The 21,541-nt window shown below is 41.5% G+C and overlaps 2 protein-coding genes across 2 annotated transcripts in view; one reads left to right on the top strand and one right to left on the bottom strand.

Annotated features, from left to right (window-relative positions):
- LOC125887559 (general transcription factor II-I repeat domain-containing protein 2-like) overlaps positions 1 to 21,541 on the bottom strand; it is a 476,753-nt gene that overhangs the window by 191,435 nt on the left and 263,777 nt on the right. The gene's annotated exons all lie outside the window — the stretch shown is intronic.
- Positions 1 to 21,541, top strand: part of znrf1 (zinc and ring finger 1) — a 177,583-nt gene that overhangs the window by 141,804 nt on the left and 14,238 nt on the right. Inside the window, exons 3-4 of the mRNA XM_049574526.1 lie at positions 10,745 to 10,850; positions 20,392 to 20,483. Coding sequence (XP_049430483.1) covers positions 10,745 to 10,850; positions 20,392 to 20,449 — 164 coding nt within the window. The 3' untranslated portion in view covers positions 20,450 to 20,483. The remainder of the gene's footprint in view (positions 1 to 10,744; positions 10,851 to 20,391; positions 20,484 to 21,541) is intronic.

The raw sequence follows: 21,541 nt of genomic DNA, 5'->3' as shown, positions 1-21,541 counted from the left end.
ACATTTATGTGCTGATTGCAGATAGTTGCATTGAATAGTGTTTTTTGGGGTATTTATTGCATCGTTAATGTGCCTGATATTCTGGAAACCTGCCTGTGAGGTTTTGGTGACGTGTGTGCACTGTCCGCCGATCAGCCAAACTTCGGCTTACACCGGCTGCGCTCCCCCTGCGCTGACAGTAGACCTGGTTTCAGCTGGCGAGCTTTTAGCGCACCTTCGGCGAAGCCTTTTGGCACAAAACTGTGACTGTGCCAAGCTGGATCTGTCGACACCTCGCCCTGCTGCACCGCTACACCCATCTCAGCGCACCTCGGTCTGCCAAACTACCAAACTGAACGTGCCTCAGGTTGTGCTGCTCGAAACTAGCTCTGCGCGGGGTTCGCCACCCTGCGCCACCCTGTGCTGTGCCGGGAAACTAGAGCCCTAAATGTTTCATTTTTGCAGCTCTGAATGAGCAGAAACTTACAGATTGCAGCTTTAACTCTTGTATAAACCCAAATTTATGAAACTAAATAACAACAAACAATCCAAATGTGTTATTTGTGTATCTGTGCCTGCTTACTGGTCTGTGGCAAGGGTCAAAGGTAGCATACCCCATGAATTCATGTGAGCTGACCACTGGATCTTTTCGGGGCTTCAACTTTGCATGATGATATTTTAATGCCTCCCACTAAATATAGCCCCTCGCACAGAGAGGGGGTGTGGGCCACATGCACACATAGAAATTAGGATGGTATGGAGACCAGAGAGCAAGGCCGTGTGTGTGTGAGTGAGAGAGCCAGGGAAAGGGGAAGGTGAGAAACATGCAGTTTGACTTTGGCAGCTCAGGTTACCAGAGGACACAATAAGAGACAAGAAAGAGGGAAGTGAGTGCTGTGATTCAGAGAAGCAAAGAGTGACTCCTCCAACTCGTAACTGATGTGAAGGAATTGGATGCCAAATGTCTGTTGGCAAGCCAGCAACCGGGAGAGACAGCTGAAATTCAAGAGGGAAACAGGGGCGGGTGAGGAGAGAGCTGATGATTGAGAATCTGCACAGCCTGAGAACACACAGCAAGAGTTTTACACGTACCTTATCACATTTCTCCAAATTCAGTCATTCACTTATTTCTTACATACACATGGTTTGTCATATTTTTATTAATTCGTTTATTGATCTAACCCTGTACTGGACAATAAAATTGATCACCAAGACCTTGTTTAAAGCTTGAGTTTTTGTCAAACTGACTGTGGTGAGGCACAAAAATTTAGACCTCTAGTTTCACAGACCGGGCGAGGCAGAGGCACAGCGCACCTGCGCTTCGCCAACTGGGTGTGGCCAGGCGGATTTTGCAAGTTTGGCACACGGTGCTTGCTGGTGCAGCTACTCCTCTTTCCCACCTCCGTCCCTCCTACCTGAGCAAGTTGGGAAGAGGGAGGAGAGAAGGCGTGGAGTGGGTTTTACACACATCACACCAATCAAATGAGCCCCTCTCTTCGCTGTTAAATGTGCCGCGCGAAGGCATAATGAGAGTTTACTCAATTCGCCATGGCAGAAGAGAGCAGCAGCATCAGACGGCCAAACTTCTCCCGGAGGAAACTGGTGTTTTGGTCCGGGAGGTCCAAGCTCACAGTGTCTGAATATACGGCTCTGCAAGCAGACCTCCACGGGCTGATGATGCAAAGGCAGCCTGGGAGGAGGTCACCACAATTGTAAATCAATGTTGAGTTTTTCTCGTGCATGCGCGCTCTCTCTTTCTCTCTCTCAGTCTCACTCTGTTTCTTTTCTTTTGACTTTTCTAAGATGACAGATGCTGAATATATACTCCCTATCTGATGCTGTGGCTGTTTGTGGTTGGCTGAGAGGGATGTGAACTCATTAGTTTGCAGCTGTGTTAATCAAATCAGGTTGGGTTTCCATTACGCGTGCCACTCGTGCCAAACGTTCATATGATGTTTTTCGAAACAACTCTTTATGTCGCGGCTGCAGCACACTTGGATCACTACGGATGAACAGTATGGAGATACTTTGTGGATTCAATTTTGTGCTCTTAGACGTTAGTCTGGGGTGCCGTCTGCCATTAGGTGTGCTAGCCGCTCCCCCCGCCGATCTCCACAAGGGATGTGAAGACTCTAAAACTTCACCAGGGCCTCCATCGGCATATGGGTGAGTAGATAATGGCTGAATTTTCATTTTTGGGTGCACTATCCCTTTAATGTTTTGCCACAAAAGTGGCTTGTAACTCCATTCTACATGGTCCAGCCTGCCACAATTTAGGACTTAAGGGACTTAGGACTGTGGGAGGATGCCAGAGTACCCAGAGAAACCCCATGCTGATACAGGGAGAACATGCAAACTCGACACAGAGGGGCTCCCACACCCTGGGTTTGACCCAGGAATCCTCTTGTGGTGAGGCAGCTGCTGCCCAGTATTTAGCTACAGTTATTGCACTGCCTATTGGCAACAGAAAATGAAATTTTTTTTACTTTGATTTATTTCTCCCAGCAAGTTGACCAAATCAATCTCAAATTCATTTTTAAAGCCTGAAAACCTTGTTAATGCTTTGTGGTAAAAAATAAAACAGGAACTTGACTTAAGCATCTATTGTCTCATCTGCCAAAAAATTATCCTGTATGATAAAAGTCCCAGCCTCATGATACCTACATATTAAAAATTGAGTTCTGGTCATAGCACCACCTACTGGCAACAGGAAATGACATGTTTTCTACATTGACATACTCCTCCCAGAGGGTTGACCAGATCCACCTCAAATTTGGTCAGCTTTAGCCTTAAGACCACTATTATACTTCCTTGTGAAGATCGTGGGTTTAATTTGAAAAACGTTTCCATAATAGCGCATTTTTCGCCATGAATTAGGAAACTGATGCAATTTGAGTGTGCATTGTACAGATTTGACATGTTTGATAACATTGTAAGCCGTAACACATTTAAGTGCCAATGAAATGTCATACTCATTGTGCCACCTACTGGCAACAGGAAATAAGCCTTCTGTTCCAATCATCCTTTGATTTAATATGAAATTTACATTGTGTGGTCTACAACTGATATACAGCAACATGACCTATAGTTCGTGTGTGATCTTTAGCGCCATATAGTTAACACAGGAAGTGGTACAACTTTGCCAAAGGTCATTTCCAGTGCCCACACTCCACTCAGGGAATAATATCTCACTCTTGTATACAGTGTCAAGCTTTCACTGAAAGGAACAGCAGGTTAAACAGACGTACCGAAAGTGCCCTTGCCCAGTCATTTCTGCTTGCAGTTTTAAAGGATCTATATGTAAGAAATCTAAAGCAAATAGTCATAAAATCCTCCTAATATGTCACAGAGACTAAGGAATAATGTTCATATAACATACTGATCTCACCGACAACAATAGTACAGCCATGCGTGGCATTTCTGTGCAAGCCTGCATTCGCGAGTAATCCATCCAAGAGTAATGTGTGTGCAGAGCTGCATGAAAGCTCTGTTATTCATGATTTTAGTGTAACTTTTTTCGCATGAAAACATTGGACTACCGACAAGTGCTTGGTCTTGTTGGAAAGCTACGATTCCCCTGTTTCACGTGATATGCGTGGCTTCTCGCTATGACTCACGGTCGCGGAGAAAATCAATAGAGAATAACAGGTGTGAATTTGGATGCACTATGCGTCGTTTGGGCCCATAGGGTTAAAACGCCATTTTTTTATTATGGAAAATATCAATATATATCTTATATCGAAATTCCAGGCAAAGATATCGAGATATTGATTTCGTTCCATATCGCCCACCCTTACTATGAATAATGGCCAAAAGAATGAGGGCCCAGATACAAGCAGCCGAAATGAGTTTCGTCCAAAAGGTGGCTGGGCTCAGCCTTAGAGATAGGGTAAGGAGCTCGGACATCCACAGGGAGCTTGAAGTAGAGCTGCTGCTCCTTCGCATCACAAGGGATCAGTTGAGGTGGTTCAGGCATCAAATTAAGATGCCTTCTGGGTGCCTCCTGTTAGTGGTGTTCTGGGCATGTCCAACTGGTAGGAGACCCAAAACACACTGGAGGGATTACATATCTCTATATAGGAACACCTCAGGAACTCCCAGGAGTAGCTGGAAAGTGTTTCTGGGGAGAGGGGCATCTGGAATACTTTGCTCAGCCTGCTGCCCCATGACCCAGCTTCGGATAAGCAGTGGAAAATGGGATGGATGGATGGATGAGTGGATGGATGGATGGTTAGGTTTAGGAAAAGAAATATAGTGAGGACGTACCTTAAAAATGACTCAAAGTTCACTGAAAGTTCACACAGATTCAAACACATGACTCCAGGGGAAAGTCCCGGGTGAAAGTCTCATTTTTCATGACCCATCCACCACCTCAAGCTGCCTGCCTACAAGCATTCAAGACTTCTTCCTTGTTTACTGCTATCAGCGCACTGGTCACATGATTGCAGCCTTTCAAAATACATGGGATATGTATGAATTTGTGTGCAGAAAAACATACAAAAGATTTGTGATAAAGTAAATATGTCCAATACCTGCAAAACTAATGAATTTGTCATCAACCTTAAATATCAGTGTGCTAGTATTTAGGTTGAAGCAGCTGCAATTTAAAGGCACCCCTGTGGAGTTTTGTAAGGTAATATTCCTTCTTCATAGAACATGTTAAGTAAATTCTCTACATTGATTCTGACATTGTTTAGATCAGGGTTCCAGGAAGTGCACCGGGTTTTGAAGCCAGTTTTTGCAGTGGCCAAACTATGAAATTACAATTCTCTGGTTCATCACATGAAGCTCCAAAATTATTGGCAAAACACAGACCTGTCTCACTTATCATAAGTCCTCAAAAAGGTACATCTGACAAAAAGGTACACCAATGACCTCACACATGCTTTTTATGAATTCTTCAGGCTTATGCCATCAGGAATGTGTTTTAAATGCATGTAAAACAAATAGAAAGCAGTTCAATCAATCAGTCATTTATTTTGCACATGGAATTATGCCAGGTACAACTCCAGTGAAATGTGATCCCTTCAGCTCCTTTGATGGTTACTGTCATTTAGTCCTTTTATCCATGTTCTTACATTGTTGGCTGCTGCTTTATAATTGTGCATATTTCCACATGGCTCTGCTAATCCATGGTTTCTTTTTGTGGAATGATTTTTTAACTGTCCACACATCCCGACCTCTACAAGATGGCTGTAGTGGTTCCTCCAGAATGCAGGTATGCGCCACCATGCACCTGCCTCTTAACAAGGTATACTAGCTATCCACAGCAGGACTGGGACAGCAGCTCATATTCTCACCGTCACACCAGTCCTTATTCACTGTGCAGCACACACCTCTTCTCCTTCTTTCACCAGAGTCCTTAGATTGGCATATAGACAAAGAGTCAATGGGTTGAATGGTGCTGTCCAGGATTTAGCAAAGTTTCGGTGAATCAAAGGATACAACAGTTCCTGATATCCTGTTGGAAACGTATGTGTTAGGTGGTTGTCCTGTTTATTTTTCAATGCCCATACAATGGCTAGCAGGATGCTAATTTAGCTGATGCCGTCCTCTCCATTTTTCCTTGATGTTCAGTGATGTTTATATTTGAAAACCATGACCTGGCTCCTCATCCCAGTTAGTGACTTGCAGCCACACACCACCACCATCCAAAGCTAACCACAAAAAGTTTTCTTTTTTTTTTTTTAATATCTTTATTAGGAGTTAAGGCACATTAAAACAGGGACCAATGTCATATTTACATTGAGTATCACATCACATCTGTATCACAATGAAAAATATAAACATATTGATACAATAGAAATACTGTGCATCTCGATGAATGAAGAGCAAGGCATACAGTCTCACAAAAAGTTTTCTCTGTGTATAGACTGATTAACGTGATAAAATGTGGCTTTGTGATCTTAAACTCTATGGGTCGGTTCTGAATTGGGAAGTGCTATCAACCTCTGTTTCCTTAAATCTATAGTTGGTAAGTTGGTATGTTGGAGAGCTAGCAAGATCTGAAAGCGGCACCTCCTCTAAGCTCCACCCCCTCCTCCCCCTCCCGTCAGTGCTCTGTCCAAAGCCACGGCTCCACAAACTTGAACGCACATCCTGCAGTAGGTAGGAGTCAGCAGGGCAGAGGAGAGCAGAGTAAAATAATAAATCCCCCTGAAGCAAACAAATAATTACATGTCCAACAGAAAGACAGCAACATCTGCATCACTTTTCAGGCCCTTCAGCTCCCTCAGTTGTGTCCACCATTCAAAAGCTGCACCAGTGTTGACTCAATGTTGGTTTGTCCTCTGGCTTTATCCAAAGCCTTTTTCGTCGCAGCCTTTTCTGTCTCCGACTTTCTTTTTTCAGCCCGTTTAGCGGGCCGAGCCATTATAAGTAACGCTGGAAGTGGTACTTTTGGCTGCATTTTCTCTGCCATTGTTCAGCAAACTCCTGCTAACTCGGTATTTCTGCTGAGGAGTGTGCTGAATATTTCCGGCAACGGTGACATGTGATGAGTGCGCGCAGGGAGGAGGGAGGGAGGGATGGAGGGGGGGCTCGGGCAGGACGAGACATGAAGGCATCTGGTTGGTTCTTTCCATTCGCACCGAATGGCAGGGATTGGTCAGAGTTTTTACAGGCCTGCAGCTGCCACAGAGATCGGATTTTTTTCATTCCTTTTTCTGAACACATTATGTATTGACTACTCTCAGGATGGAAGGACCATTTCAACCAGTATAACAAAAAGTGTTTCTGAACAGGATTACCAACTATAGCTTTAAATCTTTACAGTCATATTCTGTATTTTAGTTTCTTATTTTATGTGTGTGAATGAATTGCTGTGTTTTTATGTGGTTTTATGGTTGCAAACCTGCTGGCCTCAAATTAGCCAAAGAAATCAGTTGTTTTGGCTTAAACTGAATACCTACCATGAGTGAGCAGACACAAGGAAGACTAATGACAAGCATTTGAAGCAGAAAAAAACACAGCCAGTTCACCACCAAAGATGACATGCAAAAAAAACAGCACATAATTGGTGACAAGCTGTGGATTAGAAGCTGGGCTTTCTGCTTCTGCTTTATGAAGCAGCCAATCTCAAAGTGGAGCAGCAGCCAGGCTGCCTAGTCTTTGTAGCTGTGCCCCACAGTGACAGATGTGAAGTAAGGTACTGTGAAATAGCATGTTATACTATATTATCTACTTTATTTTAAGGTCAAAGTTGAAAGCTTTATTGGTTGCATACAGTACATGACAATACAATACAATACAATGCGCCCCCTGTTGCTCTGGCTACAATAGTATTGTGTGGCGTGGTCCGAGTCACTTTGTTTCCCACTTACCGAACTGGGGCTGTGTATGAAATCCACTTTTAATAATCATTAGCTAACGTGAGCTGTGTAATGCTAACAGCTAGCCCTGTCACTATGTGTGTGCATTTTACCAACTGTCCCCCTTGTGCTGCAGAACTCTCATGATAAACAGACACAAGAGCCATGGGGCAAAGGGGGACAAATCAATATCTTGTTAAATAAGATTTTAGCTATTTTAAATTGTTTAAAAATCTGTGGTAACAGTCCTTACTGGTTCAGGTCCAGCTTATCCTGCATCCAAACCAACATGTGAAACAAAAACCCTGTTTCCACCAAGCAGTCCAGTACGGTTCAGTTCAGTTCGGTACGCATTTTTTCTGTTTCCACTGTGAAATGTTGTGGATGGTACCAATGGAACTGTTCCTTACCATCCCCATTTTTGGTCACCTCTCTGTTGGGTACCTAGCACACAGATCTGGTACTAATAGGTGGAGCTAAAGACACTGCAGCCTGTTGATTGGTCAATGGAGGACAGTCAGGGCTGAGTTGTGGCTGGTTTTGAAGCTCATGTAACCACTGTTCATACCGTGGAAAGTTTTTCATATATTAGTAACCTATAACTATAAAATGAAAGAATATTTTGCTTTGCAGCTGTAGTCTGAGAAAATAATAATTTATCTGGCAATTAATCTGGCAAATGTTAAGGTTGAACATTTACTTGTACTGTTACTGAATAAGAGTTGATGATGTGAATCGATTAACACACATCAGATTTCAATATGACAACCATTCCATTAATTTTTAATGTTGCTCATGGCTGACAAACTCTTTTAGTGTTGAGTGGATCTTTAAGTTTTTAAAAATAAAATAATAATTTGGACCGGATTATATGAACTGCATATATTGTAATCCTGAACTGGAGAAAAAAAAGTGTTGTGGAGCGTCCTTTCTGTGGGCTCCAGCAATGCTAAACCTCTACATTCTTCTTTCCAGAAGTTTGTGCCTAGCCAAAAATACCAGTAAGTTCTACTACATCCAGTCCAGTTTTGCAGTATGCAAGCCAGCATGCTTTTCTTGCTATTCTGACCCACAGTCCTCTGCGTAGATGGATGATGCACATTCAGGTGACTGATGACCAGTCGATAAGTAGTAACAGGAATATTAATTGTTTAATTGAATAAAATAATCGTAAATATAGCCAACAACAAAAGGTCACAAAGAAATGTATAGCCTCTGTAATTTTACTGTTGGGAATACAATATGTTAGAGTCTTGTAACAGGTGGAGTTTGGACCCAAAAGCAACACCAGATACAGCAGAACAGTTATACTGAGCTTTAATACACCACTTCAATAAATACAGGGAATGCAGACTTGTGAGGCAATATAGAGAGTCAATGTTTAGTTTCAGAGTCCCCAGGGGAACAGAATCAGTCTGCAGCTCTCCATGTGGAACGCTGTAGCAGCACACAGGTGAGGTGTCAGTGTCCACCGGGCGCATACACACAGCAGACAGTTCAAGAGCATGCAATGGTAACGTGAGGAGGCAGGCAGAGAGCGATGTCAGAAGAGCTGAGATCCCAACACCAGGAGTACTCACTGAGAAAGCAGTCTCTCTGATGTGAAGCTGGCCCTGGATAGGGGAGAGCTTGACAGCAGTGGAATCTGCGGCACACACTCAAAGACAAGGCGTACCACCGCACAACAAAACAATCCACAGCTCAGAAGATCACAGGTGACCGGACAGGTAAACTCACTTTGGAAAGCTGATCTTTCCAGAAAACCACAGGAAACAGGCGAAAAGGAACCGGGGGGCAGAATCAGAGCTCTGGTCGAAAACAGAAGGCAGAGTGGTTTACTGGGGAGCAGATAAAGCAGGAGAGTCAGGGACAGGTAGGGTTGATACCAGAGAGGCAGTCCAGAAACAAACGCTGGAAAGTCTTGTATGAGGCGAGGAACAATCTGGCATTATCCTGATGAGGTAGGCTTGGTGGACCAGCAGGAGCGGGAAATGTGTGGACTGGTGATAGACTGGCAGGTAGGCGTGGTGACGAGCCGGGGTAAATAGAAAATTATTGAATGAGCTGAGGATCTGGCATGTATGGAGGATTAAATGAACCCACTGTGACAAATCTAAAATATATGCAGTTATTACGTATTGTAAAGAAATAACAACAGGTCTCTCAGGTTGACCTCCATCTCTGGCAAGCTTGGTGAACAGCGTTTTGTTTTATCTCCATTATTACGGATATATGAGATTAAGGGTCAAAGTTCAGGGCATAATGTTATGAGACAGTAGTATATCCTGATTGTGTGCATACTGCATGCAACAGTATTTACTTTTTAAGGGCAGCTGCAGTACCTACTTATAATGTGCTGTTCTGCAACATTCTAAAAACCTGCTGGTTCACACTAGTGCAACTAGATGAAACAGTTAATCATCTCTATGTAATAACTCTCTGTAGTTTCGTTCTGTTTTGCAGCTTTTCAGACTTATTTTTTGGCTGAATATAATTTGTAGCTTGTTAAAATATGAATGAGGATAGTGAGATACTGGCTACAGTTGCATTTGTAGTAGTGATGAAATGGCAAAAAAAAAAACAGAAACAAAACGAGCATCAGATGGACTGTATTCATAATAAATACACTAATACCTTAATAAATAACCAGGAATTAATCCGTCAGTAAGAATGTTTCTGTGGGGGCGGCATAAGCACATACAGCGGTCAGCAGTAGTAACCCACCGTGAGAACAGAAACAGAGGGCTTGGCAGGGACAGAGCACCTGCTCGATTGGTCCAGCTGAGTTGCAGGTGACACCATCAGCCGACTTGAGTCGAGCTAAGCCCAGCCAGTTTTACACCGCTGCAACTTTTCTCTGCACCGTTCTAAAACAGTTTCTTCTCATCAGGAATCATCGGTCTGAACAGGGCTTTAGTCTCACAAAGAACCCTTCAAGAACCGTTCTTCGAAAAAAAAGGTGGTTCTGGGTAGAACCTCAGCCCCTCAAGAAGAACCATTTTGGGACCCTTATATATATATATATATATATATATATATATATATATATATATATACACACACACACACACATATATATATATATATATATATATATGTGTGTGTACATTCAAGACTCTCTAAGAGCTTGCCTCCATTACAGTGAGTAGATGGGTGGAAATCAAAATATTAAGTGGGGAACTTCTGTATGATGAATGCTACTTTTCTACAGTGGAATGGATTTGAGGCTCCCAGTTCATCTTTACACTCCTCTTTGTGCATTTTCATCAGTACAAGCAGAATGGAACCAGTATATCTAATGGGTGTAATGCACCAACCTGCTCTCCCTGCTGCTCTGAAGTGTTTGATATGCTCTGGTCTCTGAAACTGTTGCTTTCTTTGGTGCATACTGATACTTGTTCTGCTGTGTGTGTGTGCGTGTGTGTGTCTGTGTGTGTGCGTGCCTGCCACTTTAGATGATGTGTTGGCAAGGGATGCCGGTGAGTGTGTGATCTGTCTAGAGGAACTGCAGCAAGGGGACACCATAGCCAGACTGCCGTGCCTCTGCATCTACCACAAAAGGTGACCCACACACACACACACACACACACACTTACACACAGATTTGAATCACTGCCTGTTATATAATTTTGCACTTCTTCTAATTAAATCCACTTACTGCACTCCAATAAAGACATTTCTTACAGATGGACAGTAGTAGTTGCCTTTGATTTGGAGGTTATTCATATTATATCATTGGACAATAAACGTGCTGTGCGTAGCATTTCTAAGCATCAATGTAACACAGTAAGATTGCCTGTGATAGCTTGGGATAATTATTGTATTTTAAGAGCAGACTACAAAGAGTGCTTCCTGTCTCAAACAGGACGTTACTTCTTCCTTCTTCCTTTTGGTTTTGGTGAAAAACACAAACACACTGAAAATATATTATTTTCTATTTGGCTGCTCTCTCCTGCAATAGTCTGCCATCACCTGAACCTCCACTTACAATGTAAAAACAGCACCCTCTTCCTGCTCTGTGCCATAAAGCAATTCAGCTGATCCTCCTCCCAGTGTGACTCCATGTTAGATTTGATAGAACAGAAGCTGGTAGACATTTTCAGAGTTTTAGGTGGTTGTCTATGGCAAGCTGTTTAACATTTAATTGCTAACTTTGACTATCCAGAATTACCATTATAGATATCAACAACATCAGTTTGACTAGTAGTAATGTCATTGTGACTAGTATGAATTTTAATTGAAGATATCTATAATGTCATTCTGACTAGTCAAAACTACAGTTACAGATATCTGTAATTAGATTTTGACTAGTCAGAACTCTAATGTAAGATATTTGTAATTCAGTTTTGACTAGTAAGATTCAAACTACTTTTGCCATTCATGTGTATGGGGTTTGTCATTATAGATATCTCCAATTACATTATGACTATCTATAATTCCAGTTTGAAATATCTACAACGTCATTTTGACTAGTCATAATTCAGTTACAGATATCTACAACATCATTTTGACTCGTCATAATTCGAATTCAAGATATCTACGTCATTCTGACTATCTGAAACTCAATTCAAGATATCTAGAAAGGACCATGTAGATATCTTTAATTGATGATAATTAAAGATATCTTGAACTTGAATTATGACTAGTCAAAATTAAATTGTAGATATCTCAAACTGGAATTACAGATATCCACAATTCAGTTGCAGATATCCGCAACTACATTGGAGATATCTATAATGACAAACCCCATACACATGAATGGCAAAAGTAGTTTGAATCTTACTAGTCAAAACTGAATTATAGATATCTGTAATTAGAGTTTTGACTAGTCAAAATCTAATTACAGATATCTTGAATAAGAGTTTTGACTAGACAAAATTATGTTGCAGGTATCAGTAATGAATATCCAGTCCAGCGATTAAATGTTCAAACGGCTTGCCATAGGTTGTCTCATTTGTATACAGCACTTACAGTGATTCCTTGACATAAATGTGGAAGTGATTTATTTATGTCAAATGATACACAGAACCTGTCAACACAGAAGTTACACAGCTTCAGTGTATGATGATCAGTATGAGTATGAGTATGAGTATGAGATTAGTGTAAACTTATGAGGAGCAGTTGATGGGCAATATCATTACTCATGCTGTGTTTAAGAAGTGCTTTCCTGGGGCGTTGGTAGCGTAGTGGATAGTGCTGGCGCCCCATGTACAGAGGTATTGCCTCGCTGCAGCGGCCACGGGCTCGAATACGGCTTGCAGCCCTTTGCTGCATGTCAGTCCCCACTCTCTCTCTGTCTCCCCCTTTCACTTACTGTCCTGTCATTAAAGGAGAAAAGCCCACAAAAATAATCTAAAAAAAAATAAATGCTTGCCTTGCCATCATACAGGTTGAAATTTACATTTTGCTCAAATATATGTGTCTGATTTCACACAAATATGATGGATTTGTTGCTGCTAGAATTTGAATTTGCATTAAAATAGCATTAGGATCAGTGTTGTAATTTATCATAAACTTCAGTTAAACACAGAGCCCCTTTTAATAGCCCACGGTGGCTACACATTTTGACAGATAAACTCTGGTCTAAGGCATTGTATATATGTATCCAGATATTTTTGTAAACAGATATTTTCCTCCATGTTTGGGCCTCTCATCCACACTCAAACCGAGTTTTAGGTACCTAAAATGGATGTTTTTTAAACGTCCTCTAAGGTGAAGATTTATCAAAACTGTTTACTCCGTTTACTGTTTATCTCTGTGAACGTGTAAAACGGAGCGATTGGGAAACAGTGATGTAATCTTCTCAGTCATGCCTGTTTTGTGAAAACGCTGCAAACAACAAACCACCGCTTTTGTTAGCACTGCTAACTTTAACTTTACACTTAAACATCTGCTGCACCGTGTTTTAGCTTCACCTCAGCATTCTGCGGTTTCAAGTCCACTAGAACTGACAGTTTTGGATCAGAACCAGTTGAACCAGTAGGTGGTGGGACAATTTCCAGAGTGGGACTGTTGTTGATGAGGAGCGGAAGGAAAACTTTTGCATGTCCAGAGTTTCACTTTTATGTTTAAGTGCACTTCTTCATCCTTAAATTGAACAGGAATCAGTGGTGATGAGGTCTCAAATAGGTGTTTTGAAAAAGCTAACATTAGCAACACACTTCACAGATAGACAGCTAATGCCTGAACACCAAGCGGGCTTGGCTTCTGCTCAGCTGCAGAACATCTAGATCAGTGGTTCCCAACTGGTGGATCGCAGTCCAAAAGTGGGTCGCGGATCCATTCTAAATGGACTGCAAGTGTCTACAGTGGATTTTTGGCACAGAGCTTTTATTTTGAATTGCCATTTCCTGCTGTAGAGTGAGTGAGCTACTTGACAGAGACAGCAAGGTGGCTCAATGCTGAATATATTAAACTTTGTGGACCTTGAACTAATGACAAAGGAAAAATCTGGCCCCCTGTGGCTGGACCAGTTGGGAACCACTGATCTAAAGAATAGAAGTCTCACTGGTGGCCTATTTTTTGACACACATATGTGCATTTTCAGCAACAAATAGGCAGTGAAAATGGTGTTTTGATACTCATACTGACACTGTACCATCTTTCTCTACAGTTTCATCGTTTATATCATCACAAACACACACAAAAACTATAAGTATTAATTTTTGACTCAACACTTCCTGTTTCTGTTTCAAAATAAAAGTCCCCTGACAACTTTTCTGTGAACAGAATCCATTATTTTTTTATTGCAAAATATTTGCAAGTCTACGTTGTTGATAATGCAATGGCTTGTACAGCTCCATAAATATGTAGAGTACAAGCTTTCTGTTGTGGAAATACAGTAGTTAGAGCAGTCAGTGTCTCTGTTGCAGCGCAGAAGCAACAACACGTTTTGTGTGGAGGGATTTTGTTTTTTAAAAACAGAGGAGAAAATATCTGTTTACAAAGATTTCTGGATACGTATAGACAGGGCCTAATTTAGATGCTGGGTCTGGTTGCCGGTGATACTGCAAAGCAGTGTTTTGTTTTAAGTTCTCTGGCTGTATTAAACCTCTTAAAGTTGTCAGCTACCCACTTGGCTAGTGCTAAGCTGATTTGATCACATGAAACGAGTATAGCCTAAATGTTTAAACATTTGTCATTATGGAGATGCTACACATCATTAGCTTGGTTAGAGTCTCCACAATTCAATCATCCAGTTCATGTTACTGAAACCATGAGCACCAAAGCTGACTGTAATTTATTCAGATTTACCAGCAAAAGTAAGAGAGACAAAAAAGGTGGGGACTCCCTTCCTCTGAAGTGGTCATGAAGTTCAAACGTGTATCCACTCCTCGATTATTTAGCCTATATTCCTTTAGTCTGTAAGGGTCCTCAGATCAAAAGAATTAAAAGGCGTTTTCCATAAAACTTAATCCAAATTGTGAGTATTGTTTTAACAGGATAAGGAGGTGTCGTGTTCGTGCCATAATTCTCTCTCTCTTTCTGCCTCTCTCTGATGCTCTGTCTGTCAGAGTTAGATCTCTGGGTCAGGGTCTCTGTTTTCATATTTTGTGCTTAATAATGTTCCACAAATGCTCAATGGGAGACAGGTCTGGACTGCAGGCAGGTCAGTCTAGTACCTGCACTCTTTGACCACTAAGCCGCGCTGTTGGAACACTTGCAGAATGTGTCTCATTGTCTCGCTGGAATAAGCAGGGACGTCCTTGAAAAAGATGTCTGGATGGTAGCATATGTAGCTCCAAAACCTGTATGTACTTGTCAGCATTCATGGTGCCTTCACAGATGTGAGTTACCCATGATGCCATGGGCACTAACATGTGTGTGTGTGTGTGTGTGTGTGTGTGTGTGTGTGTGTGTGTGTGTGTGTGCTTTACAAAAACAATAATGTTTTTTAGGTTGAACATGAAATATCTTGTTTCTGGACTGCACGCAATTGAAACATTGAATGATTACGAGCTGGACCAGTGATTGTCTTGGTTATTTATTGTTTGTGGACTGTTTTAACATGTTCAATACATTGACTAAAAAATAAAATAAAATGTAGGTGAAAAAAGATTTGGAAATCATCGCATTTATAGCATCCCAGCTCTTTTGGAATCAGTGTTATATAAACCATACATACATTTTTTAAACTAAACTCCATTTATCTGACATCTATGTAATTAGTTATTTAACTTATTAAGAGTTTGATGTATTGTTTTTCATAAAACTACCCAGCACATTACATAGTAGTAGAACCAAGCTCCCCTCTGAACATGTTACAACATTAAATACTGCTGAGAAGTATATTCCAATAATATATACAATACTTTATACATAACAATATATTGTAACTCTGTGACTGAAGTACATTTTGCAGGCTGTACCTCTGTAGATAAGTAACATCCTGAATGCAAGACTTTGGCCCTGATCATACAGAAAGAAATTTAGCAGTTCAAAGCGGCTTTTTCTGATTGTCTTAAATGAGAATGAAGCTTTTTGCTTGCTGTTCTTGCGTTGCTATGCACCTCATATTTCTGAGCTCTAGGCGCTTTGGGCCCTATTTAGATGGTCTAAAGCGGACGGCGGAGGGCGCATAATCCATGTTGCAAGTGTCATTGCTATTTAGATGCAGACGCAGTTGTCATTTTCACGCCCTGCGCCCTCGTCGTCTAACTAGCAAATGAACTTGCGCTTCTCTGGGTGTGTTGATCTAAAAATGACGAGTGGTCAGGCGCAGTCATCATGGCGCGTTGCTGGTTAGATGACGTAAAAAGCAAATGCGCCAGTGACCAACAAAAACCTGGTCTAAAGTCAACGGCGCAATATTTCGCTGTTAAACAAGTTGGTAATATGCGTCTCTAGGCGGGTGCACAGCGCGCATGCACTCTGCTCAGACACACACGGAGCAGCCACACATATGTAAAAGATAACAAATAAAAATATGATTACAATGTGAAAGGTTATTATTGTGCACATTACAGTATTTATCAGAAACACATCTTAATGGTCAGTCATTAATCAGAATGATCTAATCGCAGTAATAATGATCATCATAATTTGTAAAAAGTACAAATGAAATTGTGAAATTATCTGACCAATCAATCATTTTTTTGATTGAAAACCAAAGCCCACACATTGCATTTATTTTAACATGTTATACTGGACTACGGGGCGGCACGGTGGTGTGGTGGTTAGCACTCTCACCTCACAGCAAGAGGGTTGCTGGTTCGATCCCGGGCGTGGGAGCCCTTCTGTGTGGAGTTTGCATGTTCTCCCCGTGTCAGCGTGGGTTCTCTCCGGGCACTCCGGCTTCCTCCCACAGTCCAAAGACATGCAGATTGGGGACTAGGTTAATTGATAACTCTAAATTGTCCATAGGTGTGAATGTGAGCGTGAATGGTTGTCTGTCTCTATGTGTCAGCCCTGCGATAGTCTGGCGACCTGTCCAGGGTGTACCCTGCCTCTCGCCCGATGTCAGCTTGGATAGGCTTCAGCCCCCCCGCGACCCTCAAGAGGATGAAGCGGTTAGAAGATGAATGAATGAATGAATGAATGAATACTAGGCTACATTATATTATATTATTATATTGTTATCTGAGTGTAGAGAGGACACACATAAAAATAAGAGGCAGAACACAGTTAAACAGCAAAACGCTGAACAGGTCCTAGCTGCAGGATCAGCACCTTGGGGAGCTCCGCGGCGGTCCTGACAGCTGTGCTCTGTTATATGATGAAAACAGATTTGAATAATATTCCACAGATATTTAAGATCTTTCTTGTATTAGTGATCCCACGCCTGCTTTACATCAGGGAGCTTGGGTGCCTGTCTGCTCTCCCTGTAGATCTGGTTCTGACGGGCCTTCACCTCCTGCACGAGGAGATCCGTCTCCTCAGCTGTAAACACTCACTCTTCCCAGTTGGTAGGTCTGCCATCTAACTAGCTCTCCGCCCTGCGCTCCAATCACGCCTCTTTTAAAGGGAATGAGAGGTGACACTCTGATTGGCTTATTGAATGATACGCCCAAAACACACCCATGACTAATTCACAGAGTAAGTCCAGGGCTGGACTGGGACAAAAAATCAGCCCGGGCATTTTGAGCCTAGACCGGCCCACCAGGTATTGATGGAAAGACAATGAAGCCTATGAATGAAAACACACAAAACTTTCTTGTGACACCGCTTGTACACTGTCTTGTTGGTGTATATGTACTTGTCTAATAAATTTAAACCTACACCATCCTCTCAGTCCCATTATTCTATACAGTACTTACTTAGAGGAATCCAAAAGGCTGCTTGGTCTAGTGAACCTCCTGAACAATGTAAAACATATGATGGGATCCTGAAAATAGGACAGAGAGGAACAGAGATGAGGTAAATATTAAAATGTATAAATGACAGATTGTGATTTAGTGATATTTTCACAGACTATTTACTCACCATATCAATAAACACCTTAGACCTCCACAGCAGCAATACTCAGCACAACAACACAGAATATTTCCTCAAACATGGAAACCTTTAAAAAGTGAAAGGAGAGAGAGAGAGAGAGAAAGGTGAGAAATAATGACACTTGATAGACTCGCTTAGATGATCACAGTGCTGGTATTTTTATTTTAGAAACATAGTTGCATCATGTATTCTATACAGTACTTACTTAGAGGAACCCAAAAGGCTGCTTGGTCTAGTGAACCTCCTGAACAATGAACAACATATGATGGGATCCTGAAAATTGGACAGTGAGGAATAGAGGTGAGACATGATCATTGATGAATGTTAAAATGAATAAATGACAGATTTAGTAATATTTTCATAGACTATGTACTCACCACATCAATAAACAGCACAGCAACGCATAATACTTCCTCAGACATGGCACCCTTTAAAAAGTGAAGGTATATTTTAAATTGAATGGAAACATGCCCACAATAAAAACAAAATATAGCTAATTATTGTCCACAAGAGTTTGCTGTTACATGTCAGTAAAAAAAACAATAAGATAAAAACACAACATATCTAGAATAAAGAGGATATTTATGTATAAAAGACAAATACATTTAAGTAGTTACTTTCAACTCCAAGCCACTTTTATGTTAATGAGCAGCATCACATCTCCTGGCAAATCCTAATTTGATTCAGTCTAAATTATATTTGCAAGTGGGTTTATGATGAATACTAGCCTAATCATTTGGTTTTATATGAACATTTTTGCTCTGTTGAGCTTTAGCTGTTTCAGAGTAAAGAATTACTGCATAGTGCACATATATCAATTAATAGACATTGAAATATTTTACTACCTAACTAATAAAGACTATACTTAACTAACTAAATGAATAAAGTAAAGTTACTGAAGCACTAAGATCACTTTCACGAGTATAACATCATAGAAACAGTTAAATTGTTAAATGGCCTATTCATAACTATGCTGTGTTAAGAGTTAGCAAGCACAACAAAAATAAACTATCAACCAAACTTGATTCATATCTGACCCAGGTAGACTGCAGTTCATCACTTCTTACCTGAAGTTCAAATTCCCCTCCAGTCGCACCACCTGTGCCATCGTCATATAATGCGGCGGCCGCGGGTCTCCTCCTCCTGCCTCCCCTTCGCCTCATCCACCTGCTGACGGCCACCTCCGCCATCATTACCTGCTGCAACTGCTTTGGATGCCAGTGCGGGTGCGGTCACTGATGCTGCCGCTGAAGAAGCTCCGCCATAGCCAGCAAACATCTGTGTTATTTTAACACATTTGGCACTATCTTCCTAAAGGGCTTGTCTCTTTTTCTTATTTTTTCCGCACCTCCTTTGAGTTTCATCTCAATTTTGTCAATCTCCTCTCTCTCTGTATGATTGATTGACTGGCAGCCGAGGCCCAAGTGGGAGGGGGCATCGGCCCTCGGCTGTAATTGGTCCAGCCCAGAATCAATCATGACTAATGGGCCGATCTACCAGTTTTGTGTACCAATAGGTATCATAACATGATTAAAAAAATTACCATCGGCCCACCGGGCACGGCCAGTCCAGCACTGAGTAAGTCCAACCCTTTTAGACTCTCCGCCATGGTGCACAGTCTGAAAACGCGCTAACTAGCAAGTGACTGGGACACGCCCATGTGCCGCACGCCTGGTGCTTCGCGTTTTAGACCATCTAAATAGGGCCCTTGGTGTTTTTGCTGGAATGCTCTGAACTCCTCTGGTTGAAAAAACTTCTAATCAGAGCAGAATAGCACCCCACGTCATCTGCACTTGTTTGTCCAGTGGAATGATTTGAGAGGCAGGGCTTCTGTGGTCGTCACGACACAGCTTTACAGTTGGTAAACAATGGAGGAGAAGCTGGTGGGGCTCAGTCACTTGGCAGGACCAATGGATTCCAGACTTTTGTCAAAACTTTTATCAAACTGCCCCCGAAGAACTGGTGGTACTCCCGTGAGCCACCCTCTTTTTTAGAGTGTCATGTACCCACACAGATCTCTGTTTCCCTGTGCCCAACAAACTATTTGCTGACAGGCTCTCACCTTCAACCCGTGCTACAGCAAGTACTTTCTGCCTGTCCATTTTAGGAACTACATACTAATTACTGTGAAATAAATCATATAAAAGAAATGGTAGAGTGATGACTCTGGAAGGCAGCAATATAAGGTGCAGCAAGTGTTTTTTTTACTAGTGGCATTCAATTAAAAGAAAAAAAGGCATGGCAGTGCACCTCTTGTTTTGCAACCTCTAAAACACTTTCTGTGTGGTCAGAGCCTTACACTTGCAGGGGAGTATTTCTTCATTGTGGTATTGCTTCTTTCATTTGTATGACTATTTTGACGTAAAGGTTCTTTTCCCACCATACATAAATGCTAACAGAGATATGATGAATAAACTTTTCCATAGAATACAGTGAGAATGTAAAATGCTAAAAGTTGAAAGTAATGCAATAATGTATGGGTGTAATCGTGCTAACACTGTTTCCCTCTGGGCCTTACTTTAGCATCAGTCCTCTGAATCTACTCAGTTGTTATCTTATGATCTCTTTCTCTCTCTCTCTCTCCCTCTCAACTGTCATGTGTATTTACAGCTGTGGGATGTTGTATAGACTTGTTGGACAAAAAAACTTAATGTCTGTGTATCTGCAGCTGTATAGACTCATGGTTTGAGATCAATCGGTCCTGCCCCGAACACCCCTCTGACTGACTGACCACCAGGCCCATGATGAATACTGTTCAAGGTGAGACAGAGCACATACACACTAATGTCTGAATGTTAATTACTGCAAGATGAGATTGTGCATGAGAAGAGAACAAGTATACAGAAGCTCATATAGGATTTGTATTCCATTCAGATATGATCCTGTCATTGTCCTCCTCCACTGATAATGGACTGGATGTATTTGACTAGATACAAATTCATTGTAGAAATGATGAATGATAAGAGAGGATTATTGTTGTGTGTATGACCTGTAAGCCTAGAAAAAGGAGATCTACACCCTTTTTCAAAATGTATATGTATCATTCCTATGTTGTAGAGGCCATCCTCTCTTCATCTTCAGCTTTTTTTACAGATGGTGTGATGTCTGCTTCCAGAATTTGCTGGAATTTAACTGACTCCATTCTTCCCTCTAAATGTGAAATGTCACTGGCTGCAACACAAGCCCAAAGCATGATTGATCCACCTGTGTTTAACAGTTGGACAGGTGTTCTTGTCATGAAATCCTGCATCCTATTTTCTCCAAACATTTCTTTGCTCATTGCATCCAAAAAGTTCTATTTTATCTTCATTAGTCCTCAAGACCTCAAAAAAGCATCAAGCTTATATAGTTGTTCCTTTGCAAACCTCTGATGTGGAATTTTGTGGTGAGGATGCAGGAAAGGTTTTCTTCTGATGACTTTCCATGAAGATCATATTTGTACAGGTGTCACTGCACAGTAGAATAGTGCACCACCACTCCAGAGTCTGATAAATCTTCCTGCAGGTCTTTTGCAGTCAAACAGGGTTTTGATTTGCCTTTCAAGCAATCCTACAGGCAGCTCTCTTGGAACGTTTTCTTTCTTTCTTGTTAACTGCCATTTCTTAATTACATTACGAACTTCTTATAGTCTTCTCCTGTTTTGTGGGCATCAGTTATTTTAGTTTTCAGAGTGCAAGCCAGCTGTTTAGAGGAGCCCATGGCTGCTGATTGTTGGGACAATGTTTCTGGAGTCAGAGTATTTATAAAGCTTGGAAATTTTGCATCACCTGGCCTTTTCTAATGATGATTGTGAACAAGCCAGAGCCCTAACAAGCTAA

This window comes from Epinephelus fuscoguttatus, linkage group LG4 (assembly GCF_011397635.1).
Source record: "Epinephelus fuscoguttatus linkage group LG4, E.fuscoguttatus.final_Chr_v1".
Taxonomy (NCBI): domain Eukaryota; kingdom Metazoa; phylum Chordata; class Actinopteri; order Perciformes; family Serranidae; genus Epinephelus; species Epinephelus fuscoguttatus.
This window is presented reverse-complemented; position numbering and strand designations above follow the sequence as displayed.